This window comes from Bos indicus, chromosome 25, assembly GCF_029378745.1.
Source record: "Bos indicus isolate NIAB-ARS_2022 breed Sahiwal x Tharparkar chromosome 25, NIAB-ARS_B.indTharparkar_mat_pri_1.0, whole genome shotgun sequence".
NCBI lineage: Eukaryota > Metazoa > Chordata > Mammalia > Artiodactyla > Bovidae > Bos > Bos indicus.
The window spans coordinates 31,678,310-31,705,527 of record NC_091784.1 but is presented as its reverse complement, the minus strand read 5'-3'; the positions used below and the strand labels follow the sequence as shown (position 1 = coordinate 31,705,527).

At 41.0% G+C, this 27,218-nt stretch overlaps 1 protein-coding gene across 10 annotated transcripts in view; it reads left to right on the top strand.

Annotated features, from left to right (window-relative positions):
- Positions 1-27,218, top strand: part of AUTS2 (activator of transcription and developmental regulator AUTS2) — a 1,215,639-nt gene that overhangs the window by 342,837 nt on the left and 845,584 nt on the right. The window contains exon 1 of one of the 10 annotated variants that reach the window (XM_070779202.1): positions 13,496-27,208. The exons of the other annotated variants lie outside the window; for them this stretch is intronic. Within the exon in view, the coding sequence (XP_070635303.1) occupies positions 27,161-27,208 (48 nt within the window). The 5' untranslated portion in view covers positions 13,496-27,160. Of the gene's footprint in view, positions 1-13,495; positions 27,209-27,218 lie in introns of those variants that run through there. 10 annotated transcript variants of the gene reach the window in all.

The following is a 27,218-nucleotide window of genomic DNA, read 5'->3' as shown; positions in this document are numbered from 1 at the left end:
AAACAGGGCTTTGGCAGTTCCACGCTTGCTGACTTCACAGAGCACAGAAAACTGCTGAGGGCTTATGCAATATTAGACAGAAAGTTCCCATTACACACACGGGCATCTTGCCAAGAAAAGCCACTGACTACGTCAGTTCAAGGCTTGGGATTATAAAATACGAAAGGACAAAATTCTAGTGAAGTAGATTGTTCTTAAGACCAAGGAGAAATCTAAAAGCTTTGATTTCTATTCTGTCAGTTGTCGAAATGCTATGGAACTCAATTATCAAAAATAACGCTTCTGAATTTCTGCTTAAGATACTATAATATAAAAATAAAGTTCTAAACAAGACCCAATTGTAGAGGAATTCCATCACCTCCACTAGCTTTGTTTATAGTGATGGACTTTGCTTTCCAGGATGTCTGGCTCTAGGTGAGTGATCATACCATCGTGGTTATCTCAGTCAGAAGATGTTTTTTGTATAGTTTTTCTGTGATTCCTGAGTTGGGATGATCTGCTGGAGAAGAGATAGGCTACCCACTCTAGTATTCTTGGGCTTCCCTTATGGCTTATCTGGTAAAGAATCCACCTGTAATGTGGGAGACCTGGGTACAATCCCTGGGTTGGGAAGATCCCCTGTAGAAGGGAAGGGCTACCCACTCCAATATTCTGGCCTGGAGAATTCCATGGAGTATACAGTCCATTCAGATGCTTATATCTTTCCTTTTCTCCTTTGCTTTTCGTGTCTCTTCTTTACACAGCTATTTGTAAGGCCTCCCCAGACAACCGTTTTGCTTTTTTGCATTTCTTTTCCATGGGGATGGTCTTGATCCCTGTCTCCTGTACAGTGTCACGAACCTCATTCCATAGTTCATCAGGCACTCAATCTATCAGATCTAGTCCCTTAAATCTATTTCTCACTTCCACTGTATAATCATAAGGGATTTGATTTAGGTCATACCTGAATGGTCTAGTGGTTTTCCCTACTTTCTTCAATTTAAGTCTGAATTTGGCAATAAGGAGTTCATGATCTGAGCTACAGTCAACTCCTGGTCTTGTTTTGGTTGACTGTATAGAGCTTCTCCATCTTTGGCTGCAAAGAATATAATCAATCTGATTTCGCTGTTGACCATCTGGTGATGTCCATGTGTAGAGTCTTCTCTTGTGTTGTTGGAAGAGGGTGTTTGTTATGACCAGTGCATTTTCTTGGCAAAACTCTATTAGACTTTGCCCTGCTTCATTCCATATTCCAAGGCCAAATTTGCCTGTTACTCCAGGTGTTTCTTGACTTCCTACTTTTGCATTCCAGTCCCCTGTAATGAAAAGGACATCTTTTTTGGGTGTTAGTTCTAAAAGGTCTTGTAGGTCTTCATGGAATCATTCAACTTCAGCTTCTTCAGCGTTACTGGTTTGGGCATAGACTTGGATTACTGTGATATTGAATGGTTTGCCTTGGAAACGAACAGAGATCATTCTGTCATTTTTGAGATTGCATCCAAGTACTGCATTTTGGACTCTTTTGTTGACCATTATGGCTACTCCATTTCTTCTGAGGGATTCCTGCCCGCAGTAGTACATATAATGGTCATCTGAGTTAAATTCACCCATTTCTGTCCATTTTAATTCGCTGATTCCTAGAATGTCGACGTTCACTCTTGCCATCTCCTGTTGGACCACTTCCAATTTGCCTTGATTCATGGACCTGACATTCCAGGTTCCTATGCAATATTGCTCTTTACAGCATCGGACCTTGCTTCTATCACCAGGCACATCCACAGCTGGGTATTGTTTTTGCTTTGGCTCCATCCCTTCATTCTTTCTGGAGTTATTTCTCCACTGATCTCCAGTAGCATATTGGGCACCTACTGACCTGGGGAGTTTCTCTTTCAGTACCCTATCATTTTGCCTTTTCATGCTGTTCATGGGGTTCTCAAGGCAAGAATACTGAAGTGGTTTGCCATTCCCTTCTTCAGTGTACCACATTCTGTCAAATCTCTCCACCATGACCCGCCCGTCTTGGGTTGCCCCATAGCCATGGCTTAGTTTCATTGAGTTAGACAAGGCTGTGGTCCTAGTGTGATTAGATTGACTAGTTTTCTGTGAGTATGGTTTCAGTGTGTTTGCCCTCTGATGCCCTCTTGCAACACCTACCGTCTTACTTGGGTTTCTCTTACCTTGGACAAGGGGTATCTCCTCACTGCCACCCCTCCTGACCTTGAACGTGGAATGAATGAAAGATATAAACACCTGAATGCAGAGTTCCAAAGAATAGCAAGAAGAGATAAGCAAGCCTTTCTCAGCGATCAGTGCAAAGAAATAGAGGAAAACAACAGAATGGGAAAGACTAGAGATCTCTTCAAGAAAATCAGAGATACCAAGGGAACATTTCATACAGAGATGGGCTTGATAAAGGACAGAAATGGTATGGACCTAACAGAAACAGAAGATATTAAGAAGAGATGGCAAGAATACACAGAAGAACTGTACAAAAAAGATCTTCATGACCCAGATAATCATGATGGTGTGATCACTGACCTAGAGCCAGACATCCTGGAATGTGAAGTCCAGTGGGCCTTAGAAAGCATCATACGAACAAAGCTAGTGGAGGTGATGGAATTCCAGTTCAAATCCTGAAAGGTGATGCTGTGAAAATGCTGCACTCAATATGCCAGCAAATTTGGAAAAGTCAACAGTGGCCACAGGACTGGAGAAGGTCAGTTTGCATTCCAGTCCCAAAGAAAGGCAATGCCAAAGAATCCTCAAACTACCGCACAATTGCACTCGTCTCACATGCTAGTAAAGTAATGCTCAAAATTCTCCAAGCCAGGCTTCAGCAATACGTGAACCGTGAACTCTCAGATGTTCAAGCTGGTTTTAGAAGAGGCAAAGGAACCAGAGATCAAATTGCCAACATCTGCTGGATCATTGAAAAAGCAAGACAGTTCAAGAAAAACATCTATTTCTTGTTTATTGACCATACCAAAGCCTTTGACTGTGTGGATCACAATAAACTGTGGAAAATTCTTCAAGAGATGGGAATAGCAGACCACCTGACCTGCCTCTTGAGAAACCTATATGCAGGTCAGGAAGCAACAGTTAGAACGGGACATGGAACAACAGACTGGTTCCAAATAGGAAAAGTAATATGTAAAGGCTGTATATTGTCACCCTGCTTATTTAACTTCTATGCAGAGTACATCATGAGAAACGCTGGGCTGGAAGAAGCACAAGCTGGAATCAGGATTGCTGGGAGAAATATCAATAAGCTCAGATATGCAAACGACACCACCCTTATGGCAGAAAGTGAAGAGGAACTCAAAAGCCTCTTGATGAAAGTGAAAGTGGAGAGTGAAAAAGTTGGCTTAAAGCTCAGCATTCAGAAAACGAAGATCATGGCATCTGCTCCCATCACTTCAGTGCAAACAGTGTCAGACTTTATTTTTGGGGGCTCCAAAATAACTGCAGATGGTGAGTACAGCCATGAAATTAGAAGACGCTTACTCCTTGGAAGGAAAGTTATGACCAACCTAGATAGCATTTTCAAAAGCAGAGACATTACTTTGCCAACAAAGGTCCATCTAGTCAAGGCTATGGTTTTTCCATTGGTCATGTATGGATGTGAGAGTTGGACTGTGAAGAAAGCTGAGCACTGAAGAATTGATGCTTTTGAACTGTGGTGTTGGAGAAGACTCTTGAGAGTCCCTTGGACTGCAAGGAGGTCCATCCAACCAGTGTATTCTGAAACAGATCAGCCCTGGGATTTCTTTCGAAGGAATGATGCTACAGCTGAAACTCCAGTACTTTGGCCACTTCATGCAAAGAGTTGACTCATTGGAAAAGACTCTGATTCTTGGAGGGATTGGTGCCAGGAAAACGGGATGTCAGAGGATGAGATGGCTGGATGACATCACTGACTTGATGGACATGAGTCTGAGTTCACTCCGGGAGATGGTGATGGGCAGGGAGGCCTGGCGTGGTGTGATTCATGCGGTCACAAAGAGTCGGACATGACTGAGCGACTGAACTGAACTGATAGAGTCCATGGGGTCAGAAAGAGTTGGACATGACTGAGTGACTTTCACTTTCATTTTCTGTGTATTTTTGCCACATGTTCTTAGTATCTTCTGCTTCTGTTAGGTCCATGCAATTTCTGTCCTTTATTGTGCCCATCTTTGCATGAAATATTCCCTTGGTATCTCTAATTTTTTTGAAGAGATATCTAGTCTTTCTCTTTCCGTTGTTTTCCTCCATTTCTTGGCATTGATCACTGAGAAAGGCTTTCTTATCTCCCCATATGCTGGGTCATATGGTTATTCTTTTTTTATTTTTTTAAAGAACTTCCATACTGTTCTCCATAGTAGTATATCCATTTACATTCTCACCAACAGTGTAAGAGAGTTCCTTTTTCTCTATACCCTGTGAATGGAATCTTTTACTAGTAACCAGCAGCTGCTCAGCTTCTTATCTTTATCCCTGTAGTAGTCAAGGAGATAAGAAATAGATAAGCAAGTGGAGTGGCTGCCACTCAAGCAAGCCTCTACCAGAATAATTCCAAAGAACTTCTCAGAGTGAATTGCAGTTCACTCAGTCCCACTTCACCAGAGAGCATTGTTCAAAAGATATTCTTTTATTCTTGTACTTAGCCTGCTGGCAAGCATTCCCAAGAGATCTTATGCCTGTGGCCTGTGGATCAAAGATAGTTCTCAAATACTAGGAACTTTGCTGCCAGTTGGAATTAAGCAAATAGGAAATATACCTCCAGAATGTAAGCAAGTTTAAAAACAGCCCAGCTGTAATATTATTTATGCTTTTAAAAGTTTCCCTAAGAAAACTCTTCAATCATATATTTTTGGCAAACAGGATAGGAACAAAACAAAAATATTCTTTTTCATCTCTTTTGAAGGGCTAATCCTTTTAACCTATACTGTGTCTAATGGCTTCGTGGTAAAGATTCTGCCTGCAATGCAAGAAGCATAGAAGATGTGGGAGTGATCCCTGGGCTGGGAAGATCCCCTGGTGAAGAGTATGACAACCTACTCCAGTGTTCTTGCCTGGAAAATCCCCTGGACAGAGGAGCCTGGTGGGCTACAGTCCATAGGGTTGCAAAGAGTCAGACATGACTGAAGCAACTTAGCATGCACGCACATCTTAGTCTAACATCCCTTTAATGTTGCTGTTCATTTCCATTTAAAAACAAGGAAATTGAGACTCAGATGAAATACTGTATATCACTAGAGTAAGTTGCGATGATACCATTTGAAAAGGCAAAATCAAAAACTATTGTTTGTAGATATTATCTTTTTGTTGGCCTAGTGAAGTGAAGTCGCTCAGTTGTGTCCGACTTTTTGCCACACCGTGGACTGTAGCCCACCAGGCTCCTCCGTCCATGGTATTCTCCAGGCAAGAATACTGGAGTGGGTTGCCATTTTCTTCTCCAGGGGATCTTCCCGACTCAGGGATTGAACCCAGGTTGCCCACATTGCAGGCAGACGCTTTAACGTCTGATGCACCGGGGAAGCCCTAGCCTTATTTCCTTGTTTTTAAATGGAAATTTCCTTGTTTGTCCTCAATTTCCTTGTTTTTACATGGAAATAAAAGAACAGCAACATTAAAGAGTTGTTAGACTAAGAGATGTGCGTGCATGCTAAGTTGCTTCAGTCATGCCTGGCTCTTTGCAACCCTATGGACTGTAGCCCCCCAGTCTCCTCTGTCTAGGGGATTCTCCAGGCAAGAGTACTGGAGTGGGTTGTTGGCCTAGCCTTATTGTAATTTGGATCCCTGGTGGCCCAGATGGTAAAGCATCTGCCTACAATGCTTAAGACTTGGGTTCAATCCCTGAGTCGGGAAGATCTCCTGGAGAAGGAAATAGCAACCCATTCCAGTATTCTTGCCTGGAAAACCCCATGGGCAGAGGAGCCTGGTAGGCTACAGTCCATGGGGTCCCAAAGAGTCGAACACAACTGAGCAACTTCACTTTCACCACTAGAATGGGCTTCCCAGGTGGCACAGTGGTAAAGAATCCACCTGCCAATGCAGGAGATTCAGGTTGTATCCCTGGGTCAGGAAGATCCCCTGGAGGAGGAAATGGAAACCCATTCCAGTATTCTTGCCTGGAAAATCGCATGAATGGAGAAGCCTGGTGGACTGCAGCCCATGGGATTGCAAAAGAGTTGGACACAATTTAGAGACTAAAGAACAACAAATCATTAAAACATCACAAGTGATAAAAAAGAGTGTTTATTACCTAGTGTATGTACGTAATGTATATAAAACAAGATATGTGAAGATGAAAGAAAAATGCCTTGAAAGATTGATTCCCCAGTGTCTCATGTCTTATTAGTAATAAAATATATTGAATTCAGTTACTTTGTCAGAAGTTTTTCATGTTTCATTTTATCTAATTCTCCCACAACCATGATGTCAGGTGGGTGCTATTTTTATCCACATTTTTATAGATAAGGCAGCTGAGAGTGGCAAGTTAAAACCACTTGCCTGTGGTCATGAAGCTAGAAATTAGCAAAGCCATTGCTTTTAACCACTATGCAATTTTCCTTGTCCACTAATCGCCATAGAAAGGTTTAGTTTTTCTACCTCTCTGTTCAAGCCACTAGCAGATATACATTCTAAACCCAGATTTGATTCTGTTTAAATATATTTAATGGCTCCTAATGTTATCAGGAAAGTTTGTATTAATTTTTGAAAAGCTAATTTGAATGACGTTAGTTGGATGTCATGTTCTCTATGAACCTTCCCTGATGCTAATCTTCTGTGTGTAGCCTAGCCTTTAGGACTTCCCTGCCAATGCTTTGGGCTTCTTTAGAAGCAGTGTCTGGTTCATTTATTGGCCTTTATTTATATTGCTCTCACCAAGTTGGTTCTTCATGCACAGTGGATGGTTAATAGATGTTTATGGAATTGAATTGGTTGTTTGATAAATGTTTGAATTTAATTATGGTATTAACTTTCTGGTGCACACGTCAGGCACTTCAGGAAGGTCATTGCAGCCATTGGTGCCTATTGAGACCCTCAATTTTTCAGGCTGGGAATTGGTGACTTCCTACAAGAGATCAAATGCATGATTGGGGCTGATTTTTTTCTAAATTGTTCAGAACACATGGTATTATTTTTCTCTCTAGAAGAGTGTTAATGATACTGCCACACTTACCAAAATATAAAAACTTTTTATGTGCCACAGGTTTCTGTAGCATACCTTATGTGCAGCTGTATGCATCCCTGGGTTCAGAAAATCAGATTTTCAAAAATCTACTTTATATCCTATTGTATGTAGCTTGAGCAAATGGAAAGAACATGGGTTTTAGAATTAAGTACTGAATCAAATTTTGGTTCGGCTACTTCCTAGCTTCTGATTTAGAGCAAAAAATTTCATTCAATGTAATTTTTTTTTTTTTAATGGGAAAGTTACACATTGGCAGCTATTTGCCTGAAATGTGTTAGGAAGTATGTTATTACTTCTTGAAAAGAAACCTATGAGTTCAATGATAATATTTTAGTATATTTTCACTTCAGTTGAATAAATTTTCATTCTAATTTCATTTTAAAAAATGGTATAAGCATACTGAGAATCACCTCTCAGATCACCTTGTAATCAAGCCCTGCAACGTGACTATTTTGCAGGAGTTTGAATAAAGTCATCCACAGATGGTAAAGGTATGTCTCGGCAGTAAGTACCGTATGGACATACTTAGGGCAAATCCCAGATGAGAAAGGGCAGATTTGGAGAAGATCATAGCAGTGAGTACTGTAGTAAATTTACAAGAAAGACTTTTTCTCAGTTCCAGCAGTAATTGCTTTAGATACATATCTAAGTGCAGACTTCAATATTGTGGCAATTTTAGTTCCTCAGCAAAACAGTTTTACACAATTACCAAGGGACTCTCTTAAAATGACCTCCTAAGTCTGCTAACCAGCAGTTGCAGCTAATGATAAGGTCTGCTTATCTTCATGTCCTCCATCCTCTGATCTACCCTTTTGAATTACCCAGATCTTGGTCTTCGGTTTGTTTTTAGGTTCTTTGAGCTGCTATCATGGAACCAGTCTTCCAAGAGCTTCTTCATATCTGATGTGAATTAGGGGCTTATCCTAGAACATTTTGATTTTGAGAGCCCTGATAGTATTAACTTCACATGTTTCTTGATTAGGCTGATAATAGTGAGAATATTCCATGATTGCTTTGTGTCTTAAGGCCCGCCCCTTCTTTTTTTGTAAAGTAACATTGTAATTTTTCAGTGTTCAGAAAATAGAAGGGTTGAAGTTTCTGAATTCTTGGCCTTATGGATTGCAGTTTTGTTTACTTGTGCTCTGAAGTTGCAGAGCCAGAGACACACTGATGCTACCTGAAGAAGCATTTAAAACCTTTGAGGACTGAAATGGAACAATGAGTCTCTCTGATACTATAGAGAATGGACGGTCGCCATCCATTTTGCACTTGGTTCCTTTGAGGATTCAGTATATCCACACAGTGAATTAACTAAGGCTGTTTGAGTAACAGCCAGTGCAATAATGAACACTTTTATGCTTTTTAAAATGACTGTGGGTAGTCTGATCATGGTGATTCCAAAATGGCAGCTGGATTTTCATTGCTCTTCTGGGACTTGTGTTGAGAAATATGCTTTTAGCTGATATTCCCCTTAAATAGGAATTCATTAGGGGTATCCATTAGCCAATGAACTATAAGAAAAAAGGGCACTTTAGTTATTTTAGAGAGGAAAATGCTATTAGCAATTTATATGCTAGGTGAATTTGAAGAATTCTTCCCCCATCCCAATTTGGAAAATTGATTTTAAAGTCATTCTATTTTATTTAGAAAGAAGGAAAAGTGGATCATTTTAGTAGCTTTAAGTCTTGTGTTTCTGCTATATTTATCCAAAGTATTCAAATTTTAATTTCTATGTACCTTATTTGCAAATTGGTTTTTCTTGCACTTTTATGGCAGTTTCTTATTTCTAAGGATCGAAGCTTTTTAATGTACTTCTCCCTGCAAGGGATAACATTTATGTATCTCTTCTTCCTAAAACTATTAAAGAAAGTGTAAAAATGTAAATTTATACCTGTGATGTTTATCTTTTAAATATTTTGTCCTACACAGACTTTCTGGTATAAAAATAGCAAAAGGATACTAATCAAATGAAAGCAATAAATCCTGAACACTCACTAAACTATTAAGATGTTGTAATTTCACATGGAATTAGTTGGTGGGCAGTGGCAGGTGTACGAGGTCTTCCCCTTCAAACATCAGTGAGGTTGGGACAATTTAGGGGGAGGATATTAATTCTTGAGTAGTGAAGGTTGTTTTTTTTGTTTTGTTTTTGTTTTTTTTTTCTCGTTTTTCTCTGTTATTTAAAATGTAAGTACAGAGAAGCATGGTAAATTAAATGAAAATATGTTGCGTTTAACTTTGAATCATAATGCTGTCTAACGTGTGTGACCCTGGGCGTGAGTTGTTGCCTTTCTGTGTCAGTTTCTCCATCATCAGAATTGTAGCTTTGGACTAGATCGTGGTTCCCTTTTATGTGTTTTCTTGGGAAATGTGGTAGCACCCTAGCAGCCTTATAAAGTCACAGCATAAATACAGTAAGCGTGTGTCTTATTACCTGTCTTCCAGATCTACTTTACAAGGTTTTTGGCAAAACCTTAATTTTATATTAAAACAAACATATTGATGACTAAAAGGAATATGAATGTATTCATACATATACATACATGAATGTATGTATGTAACACCAAAATTGAAAGAATTATGTATGTAACACCCAAACTGAAAGAAGAATTATGCTAACAGCAGGCCACAGAAAGAGTCCTCTTATTTTTTTTTTAATTTTCATTTATTTTTGACTGTGCTGGGTCTTTATTGCTGCACACGGACTTTCTCTAGTTGTGACTAGCAAGGGCTACTCTCTAGTTTCATTGTGCAAGCTTCTCATTGCAGTGGCTTCTGTTGCAGAGCAGATGCGTGGGCTTCAGTGGTTGTGGATCCTGGGTTTAGTTGCCCTGAGGTATGTGGAATCTTCCTAGACCAAGGATCAAATCCGTATCCCCTGTATTGGCAGGCAGATTCTTAACCATTGGACCACCAGCGATGTCCATCCTCTTGTTTTATATTCACTCTTTTCTATCGTTAAGGGTGCTTTGTTGGAAAAATTTTAGGATCAGTGCATTAGATGACAGTTTCTTCTTCTGAAGTTATGAAACCATTGAATGCATTTACACTTTGAATTCTTCTCCTCCCTGTCATAAATCAGTGGCATTTTTCTGAAGCAGGGTTCGTGTATTTTATTTTCATGAAACCTCTCGATGTTGTTTGATAAGAACTCTGCTTAGAGATCTTGTCCTGAATGGAGGGTGCTTAGTGTTGAAACTGAGGGCTGGTGGGTGAGAGATTAAGAGCAATTCTATAAGCACACTAGTCTCATCAGATGTTCCTTTCAAGCCTCTCTGCCCCTCAAAGGTGATTCTCTATTTCTGAGACCCATTGTAAATGTGCTCCTCCCCTGCCATTCCATTTTGCCTGATTCTGAGCAAATGGGAATCCATGCTTCTGAATTTAGTGGTTCCCCCTGCCCCCGCCACGGCCCTTTCCTCCTATCTTCAGCAACAATATAAATACTCTTGATGGCAGCTGCTGTATTAAGCCCAGGAGCTTAAAAGATTAAAGAAACCACTAACAGCAATCAGGAGGAAGTTTAAGGGCCTTTTTTTTCCTGAAGGTTTGTGTTTTCATTCTGGTGGTTGAGTAGAAAATTGCAAACAGGTTGTGTTCAGCAGCTGGAATGCTCTTCAACATCTGGGGAGACCCAGCCTTCTGTTCATTTTCCATTTGTTGAAAGGGTAGCCTGCCTGAGGTGAAAACTGCAAGCAGATATTAGAATTCTTTGTGTGAATAGTTACTAGAATTTCTGTTTGGTAGGAATTTCTTCATAGCAATGCCAACCTGTCTTTTATTCTTCCACTAGCTTTTCTGAGCACTTAACTTTAGGTCAGTTGCTATAGAGAGGCCAGAATAGGTACCTCCTGAAGTCTTGCCCCCCGAAACAGAAATTGTCTGGACTCTTAGTGAATTCCAACTTTGGAGTGAAGAGCTGGTCTGGCCCTAGACTTCTGTCTGCATGTGGCCCTCAGGCTTTGATCCTTGGGGATTTAGGCTGTTAGAACCCATGCATTTCAAAAATGCAAGACTGGTTCAACTTTTGTTACACATTTGTTTCTTCTTCCTTCCCTTGGTTATTTCAGAGAGTGTGTCTGAGGAAATCCAGAACACCTCTTGACTTGCTGGTGGATCCTTGAAAGCAAAATTTGACAATATTCTTCATCAAATCAAAGTTTTGAAAGTTCGACCTGTTCTACTGCACCCTTCCCCTTTCTTTCACCTTCACTTTTCCCACCAGAGTTACAATTTTAGAGCTAGGTCAGGAGTCCCTGCAGTGCCTTCAGGCACTGAGCAGATAATTTAATTAGGTGGCTGTTTTCTCAGGCCGGTCATAGAGAGAGTGGGGCTTGTGGCAAACTGCAGAGTGCTTGTTTTTTCTTAACGGCACTCAAAACCATTTTTAAAAATGTAGTATGCTGGCCAAATAAAGCAGGACTGTCAGTTTAATTGCTTAAAAAAAAAAAAAAAAAAAACTTTATTATTTTATAGGTGGATAAAGAAAAGCCAAGAGGAGTTTTGCTTCAGTCAAGGTCACACAGCTGCTCAGTGGCCCAGCCAGGTCTAGAACCTATTCCTCTTGAGCTGTCTGAGAAGATATCGTTCTCCCCTAACAAGTGGCTCTTGTGGTCCCAAGTCTGCACCCATCAAAGGTTTCATGTTTGGACTTCAGTATTTTAGGATTATTAAAGCTAATCTCACTTTTGGATAAACAAATTTTGAAGGTTTGTCTGTGGGAACCTATTGTCATGGCTGGAACAGCTCTTTAAGAGGAGCTCCCAGACAGATGGCTGTGCGATTGCTCTGTACCACGTTGAATTTCCAAGTAAATACGTTGCACATACTGCTTAGGCTGTCTTCATGAACAGTGAAACCTGTGCTGGAGGCTAAAGATTATGAAGGACTGGTCTTTCTTTTTTAAAAGCAAGAACAGTTTGTTTCTGTTTCTTTTCTTTCTGTTCCTTTGTTTCTTTTGCTTTTATTTTCTATAGCCTCAACGGTATGTATATATGTTACAGGGTGATTAGAGAAGGGTGCTATCATAGATTTTTCCACATCAGTGTATCTTTTATATTATTAGAACATCATCTCTTCTACTACCAAAGAAGGCGTGCTGGTTAGAAATACAGTACACTTTGGACAATGCTTTGTCCTATGCTGATCTTTGCTATTTTTCCCTCAGTATAGTATGTATGTTTGTATATATTATTTTAACTAATGTATAATTGACATATAGCTTTTTATTAGTTTTAAGTGTACAACTTAATGATTCTATATTTATATTGTATTATGAAGTGCTAACCATAATAAGTCTAGTTAATATCCATCACCATACATAGTTACAGAATTATTTTTCTTGTGAAGAAAACTTTTAAGCTCTGCTGTGTTGGTACCTTTCAAATATGTGATACAGTATTATTAACTATAGTCACCACCATGGTGGTTTGTTTATAACTGGAAATTTGTACCCTGTGGCTGTTTTCACCCATTTTGTCCCCCACCCTCACCCCCCGTCTCTGTGTCTGTGACCTTGGTTTCTTCATTGCTGTTATCATTCTGTTTGCTATGTGTTTTGTTTCATGTTTAAATTAGCTTTCTTTACAAGGTTCTGTGTTTTTCTAATTTAAGGGGAAGTCATTCTCTGCCGTTAATATGTGTCATGTGCCAGGCACTCTCTAGGTGCCTCCATGGTTTTCAGTAGTTCTGAGAACCTCCTAGGATAGGTATTGAAGGAAGGAAGGAAGCAGTGGCCTGAGGTTGTGTACAACTTCTCACCGTAGACCTAGAAACTGTAGGGCTGGCATTCAGACGCAGATCTAATCTAAGCCTAGTGTCCTTCCCAGAGCTGCACAGTTGCTGCTGTGCCCTCTCTCTCTCCTTTCACCTCTCACTGTGAACATGCACATTCTGCTGGCATTTCACCCCACGGAGTTTCTAGGTTCTTTTGTCTAGAGCATGACTTTGAAAAGTCTTTTGTCCTCTACACGGTTAGGAATGCCATTTATATCATGATCAGGTATACATACTCAGGTATGTACAAGTGCACATACACACTTGTACTTACATATACCACTATGAAATTGAGAAGTTCATTAACTAATAACTTACTATGTGAAGTATACTATGATACTTACTTTCCTGTTCTCTGTGTTAACACACACACATACACAGTCACACACATCCCATGTACTGTGGTGATTACCCGCTAACTTGATCTTATGACTAAGGACATGTGTAGTTGACATATGCTTACACGGAATGGAGCTCTCTAAATCTAAGGTGGAGTGTGTGGTTTCCTCTTCCCCATGGGTTTTTTTTTTTTTTTTTTTACTTTTTCAAAATGATTATTTTTATTATTTATTCATTATCAGATTCAAGGGTAACTCCCAGAAATTTGTGATAAGTAGTATAGAGGATACTTAACTTCTGAACAGTTCTTCAAAAGTAACCTTCCTATGATTTCTCTAACATCATAATTTCAAGCTTGAAATCTTTTTAAAGTAAACCATAAACCTGATTACACATCTCTCAGATCTCCATGCTCTCTACTTTTATCACATCTCACTATCTTTCCTCATGTAAACTATTTTAAAATAAAATTTTAATGGAGTGTAGTTGACTTAAAATGCTGTGTTCATCACAGGATTTTGAGAATTATCCTTTGGAGTACAGAGCATAATAGTAGAAGTTATGTGTATTTATTTACTTTTTACATAGTATGTTTGTTTTTATTTCTCCCTGAGTAGTCAAGCACGACTGGATAAAATCTTACCTGTACTGACTTAGACAACCTCAGTTGAATCCTTAAGGTTTCTGTCAGTCTTTTTTCTTTTTTTTCTTTTCCTTTTTAAAAAAAAAATGCTTATTTTTAATTGGAGGATAATTACAATATTATGTTGGTTTCTGCCATACATCAACATTAATCAGCCCTAGGTATACAAATGTCCCCTCCCTTTTGAACCTCCCTCCTACCTTCCAACTCTATCCCACCCCTCTAGGTTGTTGGAAGTTATGTTTAAATTTATTGTGGTCCTGAAGCAAGACAGATTGAACGTTGTTGATGTTTAGTATGTGAGCTGACAGAGCACTGTCAGTTTGTCGGACTGTTGGATGCTGTCCTGAAGGGAGAGTGGACAGCGTGGAGGCTCCCTCAGCATCTTGCTCACCATGTTCCATTGTGTGGCTCATAAAGTGTGTTACCAGCTTATGTTATTTACTTTGTGGCGACCCACTCCAGTACTCTTGCCTGGAAAATCCCATGGGCAGAGGAGCCTGGTAGGCTGCAGTCCATGGGGTCGCTAAGAGTCAGACATGACTGAGCGACTTCACTTTCACTCTTTACTTTCATGCATTGGAGAAGGAAATGGCAACCCACTCCAGTGTTCTTGCCTGGAGAATCCCAGGGACCGGGGAGCCTGGTGGGCTGCTGTCTATGGGGTCGCACAGAGTCGGACACGACTGAAGTGACTTAGCAGCAGCAGCAGCAGCAGCAGCAGCAGCAGCAGCAAACTAACACAAGAAAGACCAGCAATTAAAAAAAAGTCCCTTCAAAGATTCTATGGAATGAGATAACATAAGTACAGGGGAACAGCAGGTAAATGGCAGACCTGATACTGGTGTTCTTTTTGTGAGCTCCTTATCAACTATGTTGCTCGGTACAAACAGCAACTGTATAATCATATCTTAGAAGTTGGCCAAAAGTAGAAATTATTAAAAAACAGTTGGGGACTTAGGTTTATAGTCATAATCATTAATAACTGACCTTGCCCTCAATGAAAGTTGCATGTTGAGACAACTTAATGGCTAATGCCAGTATGTTGGTTAAAACATTAAAAAGTGTGTTCATTTTATCTTTACTTACCTTCTTATATTTATATGTATATTTTAAAAATATTAAAAACTGTCAGTGCCATATAAATATCTGTATCCATATTGGGGGAATATGCTTATTTTAGGGTACTGATAAGGGTATGTAATAAAAATTATGTAGATACCATTCATGATCTGAAGAACTATCAGTAGAACTGTTAATAGATATCTGGGTCTAGATGAAGAAAAGTGTGAAAAGATGAAGAAGAGACAGAGGATGTGTGTGTACAGATTGGAGAACAACCCTCCTTGGGGGAAGATTCAGTTCCAAGGGTGCATGGCTCTTGTTGAGGTTTGTCTAGTCAAAGCTCTGGTTTTTCCATTAGTCATGTGCAGGTGTGATAGTTGGGCATAAAGAAGGCTGAGAGTCAGGCAGCAGCTTGTGCACATCATAGTGCCTCCCCCTTCTCCTGGTGAAGCAGCCCCGTTTTAGGGCACATGATTTAACATGAGAGTGTGGGTCAAAAGCTGGCTTAAAACTCAGTATTCAAAAAGCTAAGATCATGGCATCCGGTCCCATTATCATGGCAAATAGATGGGGAAACAGTGGAAACAGTGACAGACTTTATTTTCTTGGACTGCAAAATCACTGCAAATGGTAACTGCAGCCATGAGATTAAAAGACTCTTGCTCCTTGGAATGAAAGTTATGACATACCTCTACAGTGTATTAAAAAGCAGAGACATCACTTTGCCAACAAAGGTTTGTCTAGCCAAAGCTATGGTTTTTCCAGTAGTCATGTACAGATGTGACAATTGGGCCATAAATAAGGCTGAGAGTCAAAGAATTGATGCTTTCAAACTGTGGTGTTGGAGAAAACTTGAGAGTCCCTTGGGCTGCAAGGAGATCAAACTGGTCAATCCTAAAGGAAATCAACCCTGAATATTCACTGGAAGGACTGATGCTGAAGTTGAAGTGCCAGTACTTTGGACATCTGATTTGAAGAGCCAACTCATTGGGAAAGAGTCTGATGCTGGGAAAGACTGAAGGCAGGAGGAGGAGGACTGACAGAGGATGAGACGGTTGGATGGCATCAGTGACTCAATGGACTTGAGCTTAAGCAAACTCCAGGAGCTGGTGAAGGACAGGAAAGCTTGATGCACTGCAGTCCATGGGGTCGCAGAGTTGGACATAACTTAGTAACTGAACAACAACTGTTCATCCTGGATGTGTAGCCTGCACAAGTAAGTGTATAACAACCCTTAGAATGAGGCACTAAAGGGGAAAGGAAGAGTGATGGACAGGAGACATTGATGAATGTAGTGAGCAGCAGGATAGTCCACACTCTTATTTATTGACTCATCCAGCTCGTATTCATGGAACACCCATTCTGTGCCAGCCATCTTCTCCAGCAGGAGTTGGCAAGTAGGCCTGGCAGCCAGACTTTACCTGGGGTCTGTGTTTGTAAATAAAGTGGTTTTATTTTTTTTGTTTTTGTTAACATTTTTATGTAATTTCTGTGGCAGGTTCTGAGCTATAGTGGCAGAGTTGAATAGTTGCAACAGAGATAGCATGACATGGGAAGCCTGAGTGTTTACTGTCTGGCTTTTTGCTGCAAAAGGTTGTGGCCTCTGTTCTAGAAGATGAATCGGTACTTGCTTCTGGGCTACATGGCAACTGAGCCGGGGGATGTTGGCCTTCTCTTTTATGTGCCCTGCTTGGCAGAAAACACCAGAGCCGTGTTAGGGTGGATTAGGGCAGAGGGAAGAGTTAAAGCATGGGGCCACAGCACATCCATTGCTGGGCATTGGATCCGCATCGATGTGCAGTGCAGCGAGGAGAACAAAGGGTAGGAGCCTGTAGACCATGAAAACCCAAGCTTCCCAGACCCTTCTGACCTTCACCTCCACATTCCTCCTCATTCTTCACTCTCATGTTCGGACCTGGAACCTTGTTGTCACCTGAGATTACTCTTCCTTGGAAATCCTTAGTTCCAGTGTTATCCTGTCACCACAGCTCCACAGTTTGTGCCTTGGTTGGTAAAGCTACCTCTTACTTCCTTTCTCTGCTGTAATAAATAATTCTCTGAACTGTTCACATATCTGTAAAACCTTTTCTTTTTGTAAAGTCTGAAGACTTTTTATTGTACTGATTTATGTTTCTTGTTCCCTTATTACAAGATAACCTAAAGACAGATTATCTTGTTTTATTCATTTAAGTTTCTATAAAACTGAGTACTGTGTCTGATATGTAGTAGGCACTCTACAAATAACTGTTTAATTGAGCCAGAGAATGGTAAGAAGACAAGGGTTTGAGTCCAGGCCTGTCCTGCCTCTCAGTACTGTATTCTGCCCTCCCTCAGCCTATGGTCTATTTATTTCTAGCCTGATCTGGGTGAAGAAGGGATTGTTCAGTAAGTGATGTCATTTGAAAGGTGCTTTGTCTACTTTTCCATATTCAGTATGCTATTAACAATGACTTTTTATTTTGTCAAAATGAATTTTCTCTTTTACAACTAGAGTTTCAACAAAATAATTTTAGACAACATCCTAAGAACATTTTTGAAGATGACATTTCAGGTCTATTTTCCCCCTTTGCTTTAAAAAAGTATATACAGTTATAATTACTAATTGCTGCACTCTAAGTAGAGACAGATGATACATATGTTTGTGACAATTTTCCAGAGGGAGAGCTAAGTAACCAGGCTCATTTTTCCATAATGTGAATGTTATTCACAAACTATTACCATAATTGATGCACCAAGCCAATGTAGGGTAAATAATGTGTTGTGTGTGGGAAGCAAGCTAGTAGTCAATGAATATTAAAGAACAAAACCTCATTTTAACAGAGAAACTGTAATTATAATCATTCTGAATTCATACTGCAAAACCAGTTAAAATAACTTGGCTGCCATTTATCTATGTAATTCTATGTGTAAAGGAAGTAGGTATGCAAGTAGAGTTGTACAGTAATATGTATGTGCACAAACATATTTTTATATAAAGACACAGGGCCAAACTTCAGAGTAAGTCATTTTTCAAAGACATTAGATGCAGACATGAGGGGAACACAAGCAAAGTTAATCAGTCATGTTTATATTTATGGAAAAGAGTTAGTAATTCTACTTTTCATAATTTTAGTTTTCTTACTTTTGTTTTTGTATTGATACATGTTTCATATTTACCTGGAATGTCTTTTTTTTTTTCTTTTTTTCATTGACCAAATCCCAAATCGGATTCTGTATTTTCTTCAAACCTCCTTTTTCCATAACAAGCCTTCCTCATCCACCTCTCATCCCTCTCTCACTGACTTCTGCATACTCACCAACTTCTGTGTGTGGTGTATTGATCTGTACTTTGGGGATTTGTTGTTTTGTAATAGGAAGTCATAAGTCATTTCTTCTGTGCATCACCAGTCTCCTCGACCAGACAGCCATGTCATTTCAGGAAGGAATGTTTCTGTTGGTGTGTGTATGTGTGTGTGTGTGTGTGTGTAGTTCCTTCTTGTCTTCCTTATGGTGCATGGTTAATGCTCTGTTTTGTAAGTGTGCGTGTAGATCCTTCTTGTCTTCTTCATGGAAGTCAGTTTGCTCATAGAGCATGGTTAATGCTGTTTTGTATGTGTAGGTCCTTCTTGTCTTCCTCATGGAGCATGATTAATGCTCTGGTGTGTGTATGTGTGTAGTTCCTTCTTGTCTTCCTCATGGAGCATGGTTAATGCTCTGGGGTGTGTGTGTGTGTGTAGTTCCTTCTTGTCTTCCTCATGGAGCATGGTTAATGTTTCCCATGCAGGTGCTGACTCCTCAGTAGGTACTGTTGGTTATCTTTTTGTACTTCAAATGCTACATGATTTTTTTTTTAATCTTTAAGTTTTGTGCTTGCTTCCCAGTGTCTCTAAAAAGTACTCTAAGTGGAAAGAATTAGATCTTGCTGGTGTGCAGTTTTTGATGGAACACTTACTCAGGAATGTGGAGTATGGCTTATGTGAAGTATATAACCCCTCCATCTCTGTCAATCTGAAGTCAGAGGGAAAGATGCTGCTTTCATCTCCTGGTATTGGATGTTTTTGATACATACAGTTTAGACACAGACAAGGTGATAGGGTCAGAGTTTAGATATTTATATATTTGTAAGAAGATCATTATGTGTCTGTTCTTATCAGTCTTTTAGAAACAGCCCCCCCAACCCCCGCAGTTGATTCTGTTTTTAGTTGTACTCACTATGTTTTGGTAATTTCCTTTCCTTTCCTATTCCTTTCAGTGTCTGGGCACCTGTCACTTTTTCCTTTTATAGTGATGGAAACATGGGCGGTTTCTGATATGCTTTCTTAGCTCAAATTCCCATGGCCCTTAATGTCAGACAGAGTTCATTTATTAGCTATTTTTATCAAATTGGACACATTTTCATACAAGAAAAGTGAGTAACTAGATTATCCCTTCACACATTGCTTGTGTAGACTGAGTGAGTGAGTGAGTGAGAGTCACTCAGTCGTGTCTGACTCTGCGATCCCATGGACTATACAGTCCATGGAATTCTCCAGGCCAGCATACTGGAGTGGGTAGCCGTTCCCTTCTCCAGGGGATCTTCCCAGCCCAGGGATGGAACCCAGGTCTCCCGCATTGCAGGTGGATTCTTTACCATCTGAACCACAAGGGAAGCCCAAGAATATAGAACCCATAGTGTAAAGCTGTGTAGCTCTTCTTCCCAAAAGAGTGTTATCAGTTTCGTGCCTTTAAGGTAATCTTAAATGGTTTGACCTTCGTGAGGGCTTTTTGGAAAATTCGGAGGAAAAAAAAAAAAAAAGCCTCATAGAACCTCAAGGAATACTAGGTATCAAAGATCACCTCTATGAAGCTAATTGGCTCAGAAATTAAGCACAGTTTGCTATACTTCAGGGGTAGGACAGTGTTCGTATAGTTCACTCTGTGATAGCTTGGGTTTGCTTGCCCAGATGATGATGACGACAAGGGAGGAACATTACCCAGAATAGACAGACTCTTCAGAGGAATGTGGAGCCCTGAAGCTGACCCTTCTGGAGGTTAGTCTCATCCTCCAGCCTCCCTACAGGATGGCTTGGTGTCCTTCGAGACCTTTCTCCTACCTTGAGAATCCTGGATGGGCCTTTTGGCTTGATTCCCTCAAGGACTCTGGAAACTACTTAGCTTGGAGTGGTTCCGTTGGATGGAGTCTGTTCTTGGCAGTGGGCCTTGGCTCTTTTTCCAACTGGGCTCGGTGCCTCTTAGGAGCAGAGAGGAGGTCAGATGCAGATAACACAGGCCTGATTTCTGCCTCCCGAAATGCTCAGCTGATGTGCACGTCCACCTCCCCTGAGGGCTTAAGGAAGAACACATTTATCATGGAGGGTCATGAGTAGGAAAGAACACGCAGCCTTCTTTTCTGCTGAAGAGCAGAACGTATTGTAGGATAAAAATTGTTCTGTTGTAGTTCAGCTGTATCTCTTTGTCGTTGGTGTTCAAGTCATTTTAAGCTCTGTTGTTAAGCTGAACTTCTTAAGAGTTTCATTTGCAAACTCTTCCTTTGAAGGATCAAGGAAGCTTTTGTAAAGAGTTGAAGTCTGGGATGAGAACTGTGAGCTAAGCAGAAGTAGGGTGTGTGTGTGTGTGTGTGTGTGTGTGTGTGTGTGTGTAAAGCATGTGTATGAATGCATTTTCCAGAATGCATTTTCTGGACTAGCAGGGTTGAAGAAGAGAGGAAATTTCATCCCCAGCAGAGGAAACACCATGTACAAAAGCTGGAAGAGTCTTGCCATTTTTGACAGATAAATGAATCCTTCTGAAGGCTTTATAAGAGCTGTGACCAGCCCTGTTCGCTGAGAAAAGAGAAAGTCCTTGAGCGCCCATCGAACCTCTTCAGCCTCTCTGAACAAGCATTCAGATGCTCTGCCAGAGGAAATGGTGTGTTCCAAGTGCAGCTGCAGTGGAAAAGGGTTCTTTCAGTGCAGCTGAAGCAATTCCTCCACAAAGATCGTCCGATTTTAACAGTACACTGTCTGTTTAAAACAAAACAAAAAAGGCGGGTGGGAGTTGGAAGGAGAAGGAGTTTATGCCAGGAAATGAAAATGAGTTTCTGCAGAAGCCTGTCTTAGTTGTGGTTTCAGAGTTAAAAGGGCTCAATTGCTGGTTTCTTATATCTCTGTGTATGTTTTTGTGGACTTTTAATTCTCCAGAAAACACTGAGGATAAAATAGCAGTCATGTTTTATTAGAGAATGCGCTCTTATTGTCAGTGATGACTGCCTGGAAGCTCACAAGCTGTGGCACCTTTCCCTGCTTATGTTCACTGTGGAGCTGGGCGGATGTGGTGCCTTCTCTTGTCTTCTTCCTCCCTTCCTGATGGAACATCAGGTTTCGAATGTAAGCAGAGGATGATTGAGTCTCTGTTACAGCAGGTGGAGTTTCTGAATTGAAGGCTAAGAAGTGATGTTTCCAGCTGACTATACTGCTAAGTCGCTTCAGTTGTGTCCGACTCTGCAACCCCATAGACGGCAGCCCACCAGGCTCTGCCATCCCTGGGATTCTCTAGGCAAGAACACTGGAGTGGGTTGCCATTTCCTTCTCCAATGTATGAAAGTGAAAAGTGAAAGTGAAGTCACTCAGTCTTGTCTGACTCTTAGCGACCCCATGGACTGCGGCCCACCAGGGTCCTCCATCCATGGGATTTTCCAGGCAAGAGTGCTGGAGTGGGGTGCCATTGCCTTCTCCGACTCCAGCTGACTATAGCTAGCTACTAAACAAAGGTTAGGAGGTTGTGATATAATTGAAGGTGACACTAACTTTTATCAAGCTCAGTGGTGAGTCTGGAGTTGTGTTAACTGCTTTGTAAAACTATGAGACTATTTTAATTTTCATAGGAATCATCATTTGAAGTTAGGTTTGGTTACCTTCAGTTTACAGATGAAGAACTTGAGGTTGAGAGAAATAAGTGACTAGTTTGCAGTTATACCCAGCACTTAGCACGTCCAGGACTGGAACTGAAATCCTTTTGTCTCCAAAGCTCTTGCCTGTATCCACTGCCTTCCACATTGTACTTTCTCCCATAAAGTCGGTTTTGCTCCCTCCCTCCATCAGTTTTAGGCCTTCCCCTCTTTTAAGAGACTTTAGAAAAACACAGGCAAAAGTCTACCCCTTGAATTGAGCTTCATCTCCTTCCTTGGGCTTCCCTGGTGGCTCTGCAGTAAAGAATCCACCTGCCATGCAGAAGATGCAGATTTGATCCTTGGGTTGGAAAGATCCCCTCGCGAAAGAAATCGTTACCCACTCCAGTGTTCTTGCCTGAGAAATCCCATGGACAGAGGAGCCTGGCCGGCTACAGTCCATGAGATTGCAACAGTTGGACATGACTTAGCAAGTAAACCACAACCACCGCACCTTCCATTAAGCAGTAACCTGTATTACTGCAAATGTTAGGTATTTTGTGGATAAATTAAATAGTTTTATTTTATCATCCCTTGATTCTTAGAGAATTTATAGTTATTAATTCTGTCGCATGGTTGCATTGTGTTATCTGAGCTATGTAACAGTCTTCCCGGTTTTCTCAGGGGTGGCCCTGCATGCAGTAGGATGATGCCAGGGAGGAGCCAGGGCACCTCATAGATCCAGCTCGACTACAGCCAGGTGTGAGACCTTGGTGACGTCACTTTACCTTTCTGAGTTTCATTGATTTCATCTGTGTAGTGTTTACTTCAGGTAGTTTCTCAGCTTGGGAGATGCAATGTCTGTCAGGATACAGGTGCTGCACTCCTGTGTGCACATGATTTTTTGGTGTTTCTGAAAGGGATGGTTAATAGAAATTCAGTAAAAAACATTGTGTGTGTGTGCTCGTTGTGCTAAGTCACTTCAGTTGTGTTCAATTCTTTGTGACTCTGTGGACTATAGCCCACCAGGCTACTCTGTCCAGGGGATTCTCCAGGCAAGAATACTGGAGTGTGTTGCTGTACCCTCCTCTAGGGGATCTTCCCAGTCCAGGTATCAAACCCACGTCTCTTTATGTCTCCTACATTGGCAGGCGGGTTCTTTTAGTGTCACCTGGGAAGCCCTATGCATTGTTCAACTGGTAATTCTTTCTTAAAAAAAAAAAAGAATCAATGTTTGGCTCTACTAGGTCCTCATTGCTGTGAATGGGGCTTTCTCTGGTTGTGGTGAGCAGAGGCTGCTCTTCATTGCTGTGCATGGGCTTCTCACCGCAGGGGCTTCTCCTGTCATGGAGCATCGGCTCTAGGGTGCGTGCACTTCGGTAGTTGGTGGCACACGGGCTCAGCTGCCCCTTGACATGTGGAGTCTTCCCGGACCAGGGATAGAACCTGTGTTCCCTGAATTGGCAGATAGATTGTTAACCATTGGACCACCAGGGAATCTCCATATTATTAAATTCTTACATTTTGTTTTTCTTCAATCAATGAATGCCTGCTAACAATTAAAACATGATCAAATGGGGAGTTTATTATTTCTTTTTATATAAAAAGAGACCCTTATGCTCAAAGTTAGACAGTATTTGTTTTTATGAACTTTTAAAGTCCTTTGCCAAAAAGAATGAATATTTACTAAGGCCAGGAGTCTTATGACTTGATTATGCAAATAACTTTTTGGAATCCTTCATTATGTTACTTTTTCCCTGTTCCTTTGAGTGCTTGGATTTACAGTAAAGGGGGAAAAATCACAAGGAAACAAATTAACCTTCAAAAAAATTCCCAGTCTTCCACCATCTGTCCCCAAAACAGAATATTTTGCCAGCATGTCTGTAAGTAAAGTTGGTCAGTGGCCGCCCTGCCATCTTTCCCCTTCCCATTCCATCCTTCTGTGATGCTGCTCACTCTTCTGTGAGTCTACAAGCCCCTCTGGGCTCACTTCTTTCCTTTCTCAGCCTGCATTACATATGTAATCCCCTCACCACCCCTCTCACCAGCACCCTCAGTTCCTTGAAGGTCTTATCCTTCTGCCCATTTCCACTCAGGAGCATGTCAGCTGTCTGGCCTCTTGAGAGTCTGTGTTCCACTTGAGAGAATTAAAACTCTGTTTGGGTGTTGTTATATAGATCAGTGGGCCTCGGCAGCTGTTGGCTTCTTCAGTATTGCCCATCAATGCATTTACTGAGTTCACTTTCTTTCTCCCCTTGGTGGAAGTTCCAAACTCTCCCCACTCAAAGCTGAAGGATATCAAACATTTATCAAGAGCTTACTATTTTAGAGAGAATATACTAAGGACTTTCCATGCATTGTTTCGTCTCCACTCTTGCCATGTGACCCAAGTTCTAAGTTCTCCTTCCTCCATCCTATCCGACAGTACTGACTTAGCATTAGTTCTGCCGATTCTCTATGCCAAGCCACAGGCTGTCACTTGCTCTCAGGAGACCTTCAGTTTAGAAGGAGATGCAGAAGAGTAAGTATGCAAGAAGAATATTGTATGATAAATGCCAAGAGGCAGTAAGTTCAGTATATTATAGATGTGCCCAAGGCAAACTCAGGCTGAGGACAAGGAAAGCTGGAGGAAGTGACAGCTTAAGTACCAGTCTGAAGGATGAGAGAATTTGATGTAGGTGATGTGACTGTATGTGCTTAGTTGCTCAGTCATGTCCAACTTTTTCGCAATACCATTGACTGTCCGCCAGGATTCTCTGTCCATGGGGATTCTCCATGCAGGAATACTGGAGTGGGTTGCCATGCCCTCCTCCAGGGGATCTTTCCAGCCCAGGGATCAAACCCAGGTCTCCAGCATTGCAGGCGGATTATTTACCATCTGAGCCACCAAAGACATAAGGAGTGTTCTAGAAAGAAGAGCTACTGAATACTAGAAAGATTCAGGAATTTGAGAGAGGCCAGTAAGAATAGAGTCCTTTTTTCCTCGGAGGAAATAGAAGCCTTCAGGTACAAACTTCATTTACGTCATCTTGCACCTCCTAAGTGGTTTATACCCTTACTTAATAATTCAAATTAGAATCCACAGAGATCCTTTATTGTACATGAATCTTAGAGGATAAGTTTTGACACACTTGTTGTCAATTTTAACATCAAGTTTTATTCTGGACTTACGCAGCTGCTCTGCTGAAATAGTATTAGAATGTTAGAGTGTGTGTACTAGAAAAAACTTCTTCCAAAATATGGGAAGATTTATAATTATTGTGATGTAACTATAGAGTGTTTCGGAAGGGCTTTTCAGTGGTGTGAAAGTCTTAATCGCACATTTTGTCTGACTCTTTGTGACCCCATAGACTATATGCTGCCAGGCTCCTCTGTCCATAGAATTTTCCAAGCAGGAATAGTGGAGTAGGTAGTCATTCGCTTCTCCAGTGGTAATCACTCCTATTATTTTGAAAACTAAAAAGAAGCTACTGCTTAGCCCAGTGGTGTATAATAGCAGGTTAAAAAATGAAAGCTTATCCCCTTTCCATAAAGATATGTTGTTGTTTAGTCGCTAAGTTGCGTCTGATTTTTTGTGACCCCATGGACTGCAGTGCGTCAGGCCTCCCTGTGCTTCACTATCTCCCAGAGTTTGCTCAAACTCACGCCCATTGAGTTGGTGATGCCATCCAACCATCTCATCCTTTGTCACCCCTTTCTCCTGCCCTCAATCTTTCCCAGCATTAGGGTCTTCTCTAGTGAGGTGGCTCTTTGCATCAGGCAGCCAAAGTATTGGAGCTTCAGCATCAGTCCTTTCAATGAATATTCTGGGTTGATTTCCTTTAGGATTGACTGGTTTCATCATCTTGCAGTCCAAGGAACTCTCAGGAATCTTCTCCAGCACTATAGTTCAAAAGCATCATTTCTTTGGTGCTCAGAAGATATGTAGTAAATGATATTTAGGTCTCAGCCAACATTATACTCTCAGAAACCTTGACTGTGGTAGATCTTGACAAGCCTCAAAAGAAGGGTCTGTAGGGATGAAGTGCAGATAGTCTTTTGTAGTTTAGAGAATCCTGTAGAGTTTATTTTAAAATCCAGATTAATCTTAATTATTTTGTATTTAATAAATATTATCAATTGTTATCACTTGGGGTAGAGATCCCAGTAGGGGTATGGAGAATAGGGACAAGGGCCACACCATATTATTAATATTTTGAGAATCACTCTTTTCCATGTGCCTGATTGTCTTACTACAGTGATGCACAGGTGTCTCCCCTTCACATATGCTAAAGCCATGTGCCTGCGTTTCACTTCTGTTTCTCCATTCCATCTCTGGCATCTTGTGAAGTCAGTGCCATCATTCTATTTCACAGCTTTTCTTGAAATCTTGAAAAGTTTAACTAGTTAATAGTAGTGAAACAAAAATAAAAAACACTGTCTTTACATTTATTTCTGTGAGGGAAAGGAATGTATGTATAAGTGCCAGTCATTTTACCAAGCTGTTAGTTCTTAAGGCTGAATACCAGGAGCTGTTTTGGCAGCTAGTATATTAGAAGTAAGAGGGAATGGCAAGAGAAAGCTGTTCCAGTTTCTCTTTCTCTGACTACACAGGATTGAAAGATGTTGTTTCAGCTGGAGAATTTAAAACCGGTTCTTACTCACTTTTTGCTAAAAGAGACTGGGCTGTTTTTAGTGTTGTAATCTTCTGTAGGCATGGAGAAGGGTCACCACCTGATCTTGTTAAGGAGATCATGAGGTTAAAGCTGTGGCAGGGTCCTTTCTCTAAACTCTGGCTCTTGTCAGAATAATGTTTGGCCAGGTGTTAATCTGTGTCCCGAGGGGAAGTTCTGGAATTCGTTATTCATCCCTGGGGGTAGGGGTAGGAAGAGGAGTTGCCCTTCTGGGAGGGGACTGGGGCTAGGACCTGCCTCCTGTCTTTACTGACATGTGCCATTTGTGATGAAGGCGACTGAAGCCCATTTGAGGAGTTCTCCTGTCAGCCAGCCAAGAGAGCAACCCAGAGGGAGAGAGAGAGGAGGGAGAGGCAGACAGCTCAGCAAGGCAGTCCTGGAGTGCAGTTTCCGGAGCGAGCTTGCACTGCGCTGTAGGCGCCAAGGGAAGGTGTATAGGAACATTAGGCGGAAGGAGGCCAGATTAATAGTGCATTTTCCTGTGCCTTTGCCTTCAGCCCCTCCTTTGAATACATGTCGTCCTTTGGAAAACTCAGCATCTGGAAGAAGCCTTTGCTGAAAAGCAGCTTTTTCTTCAGCACTCTGTTTTTGTTGTTTCTGTTCCTCTTTTTATTTTTATTTTTTTCCCATCTCCTTTTCCTCTGAGAGCAGGAGGTGAGACAATGATCAAGTCAAGCTGGTTCTATGTTAAGTTCAAGTATGCAGAGAAGGTAAGTCAAT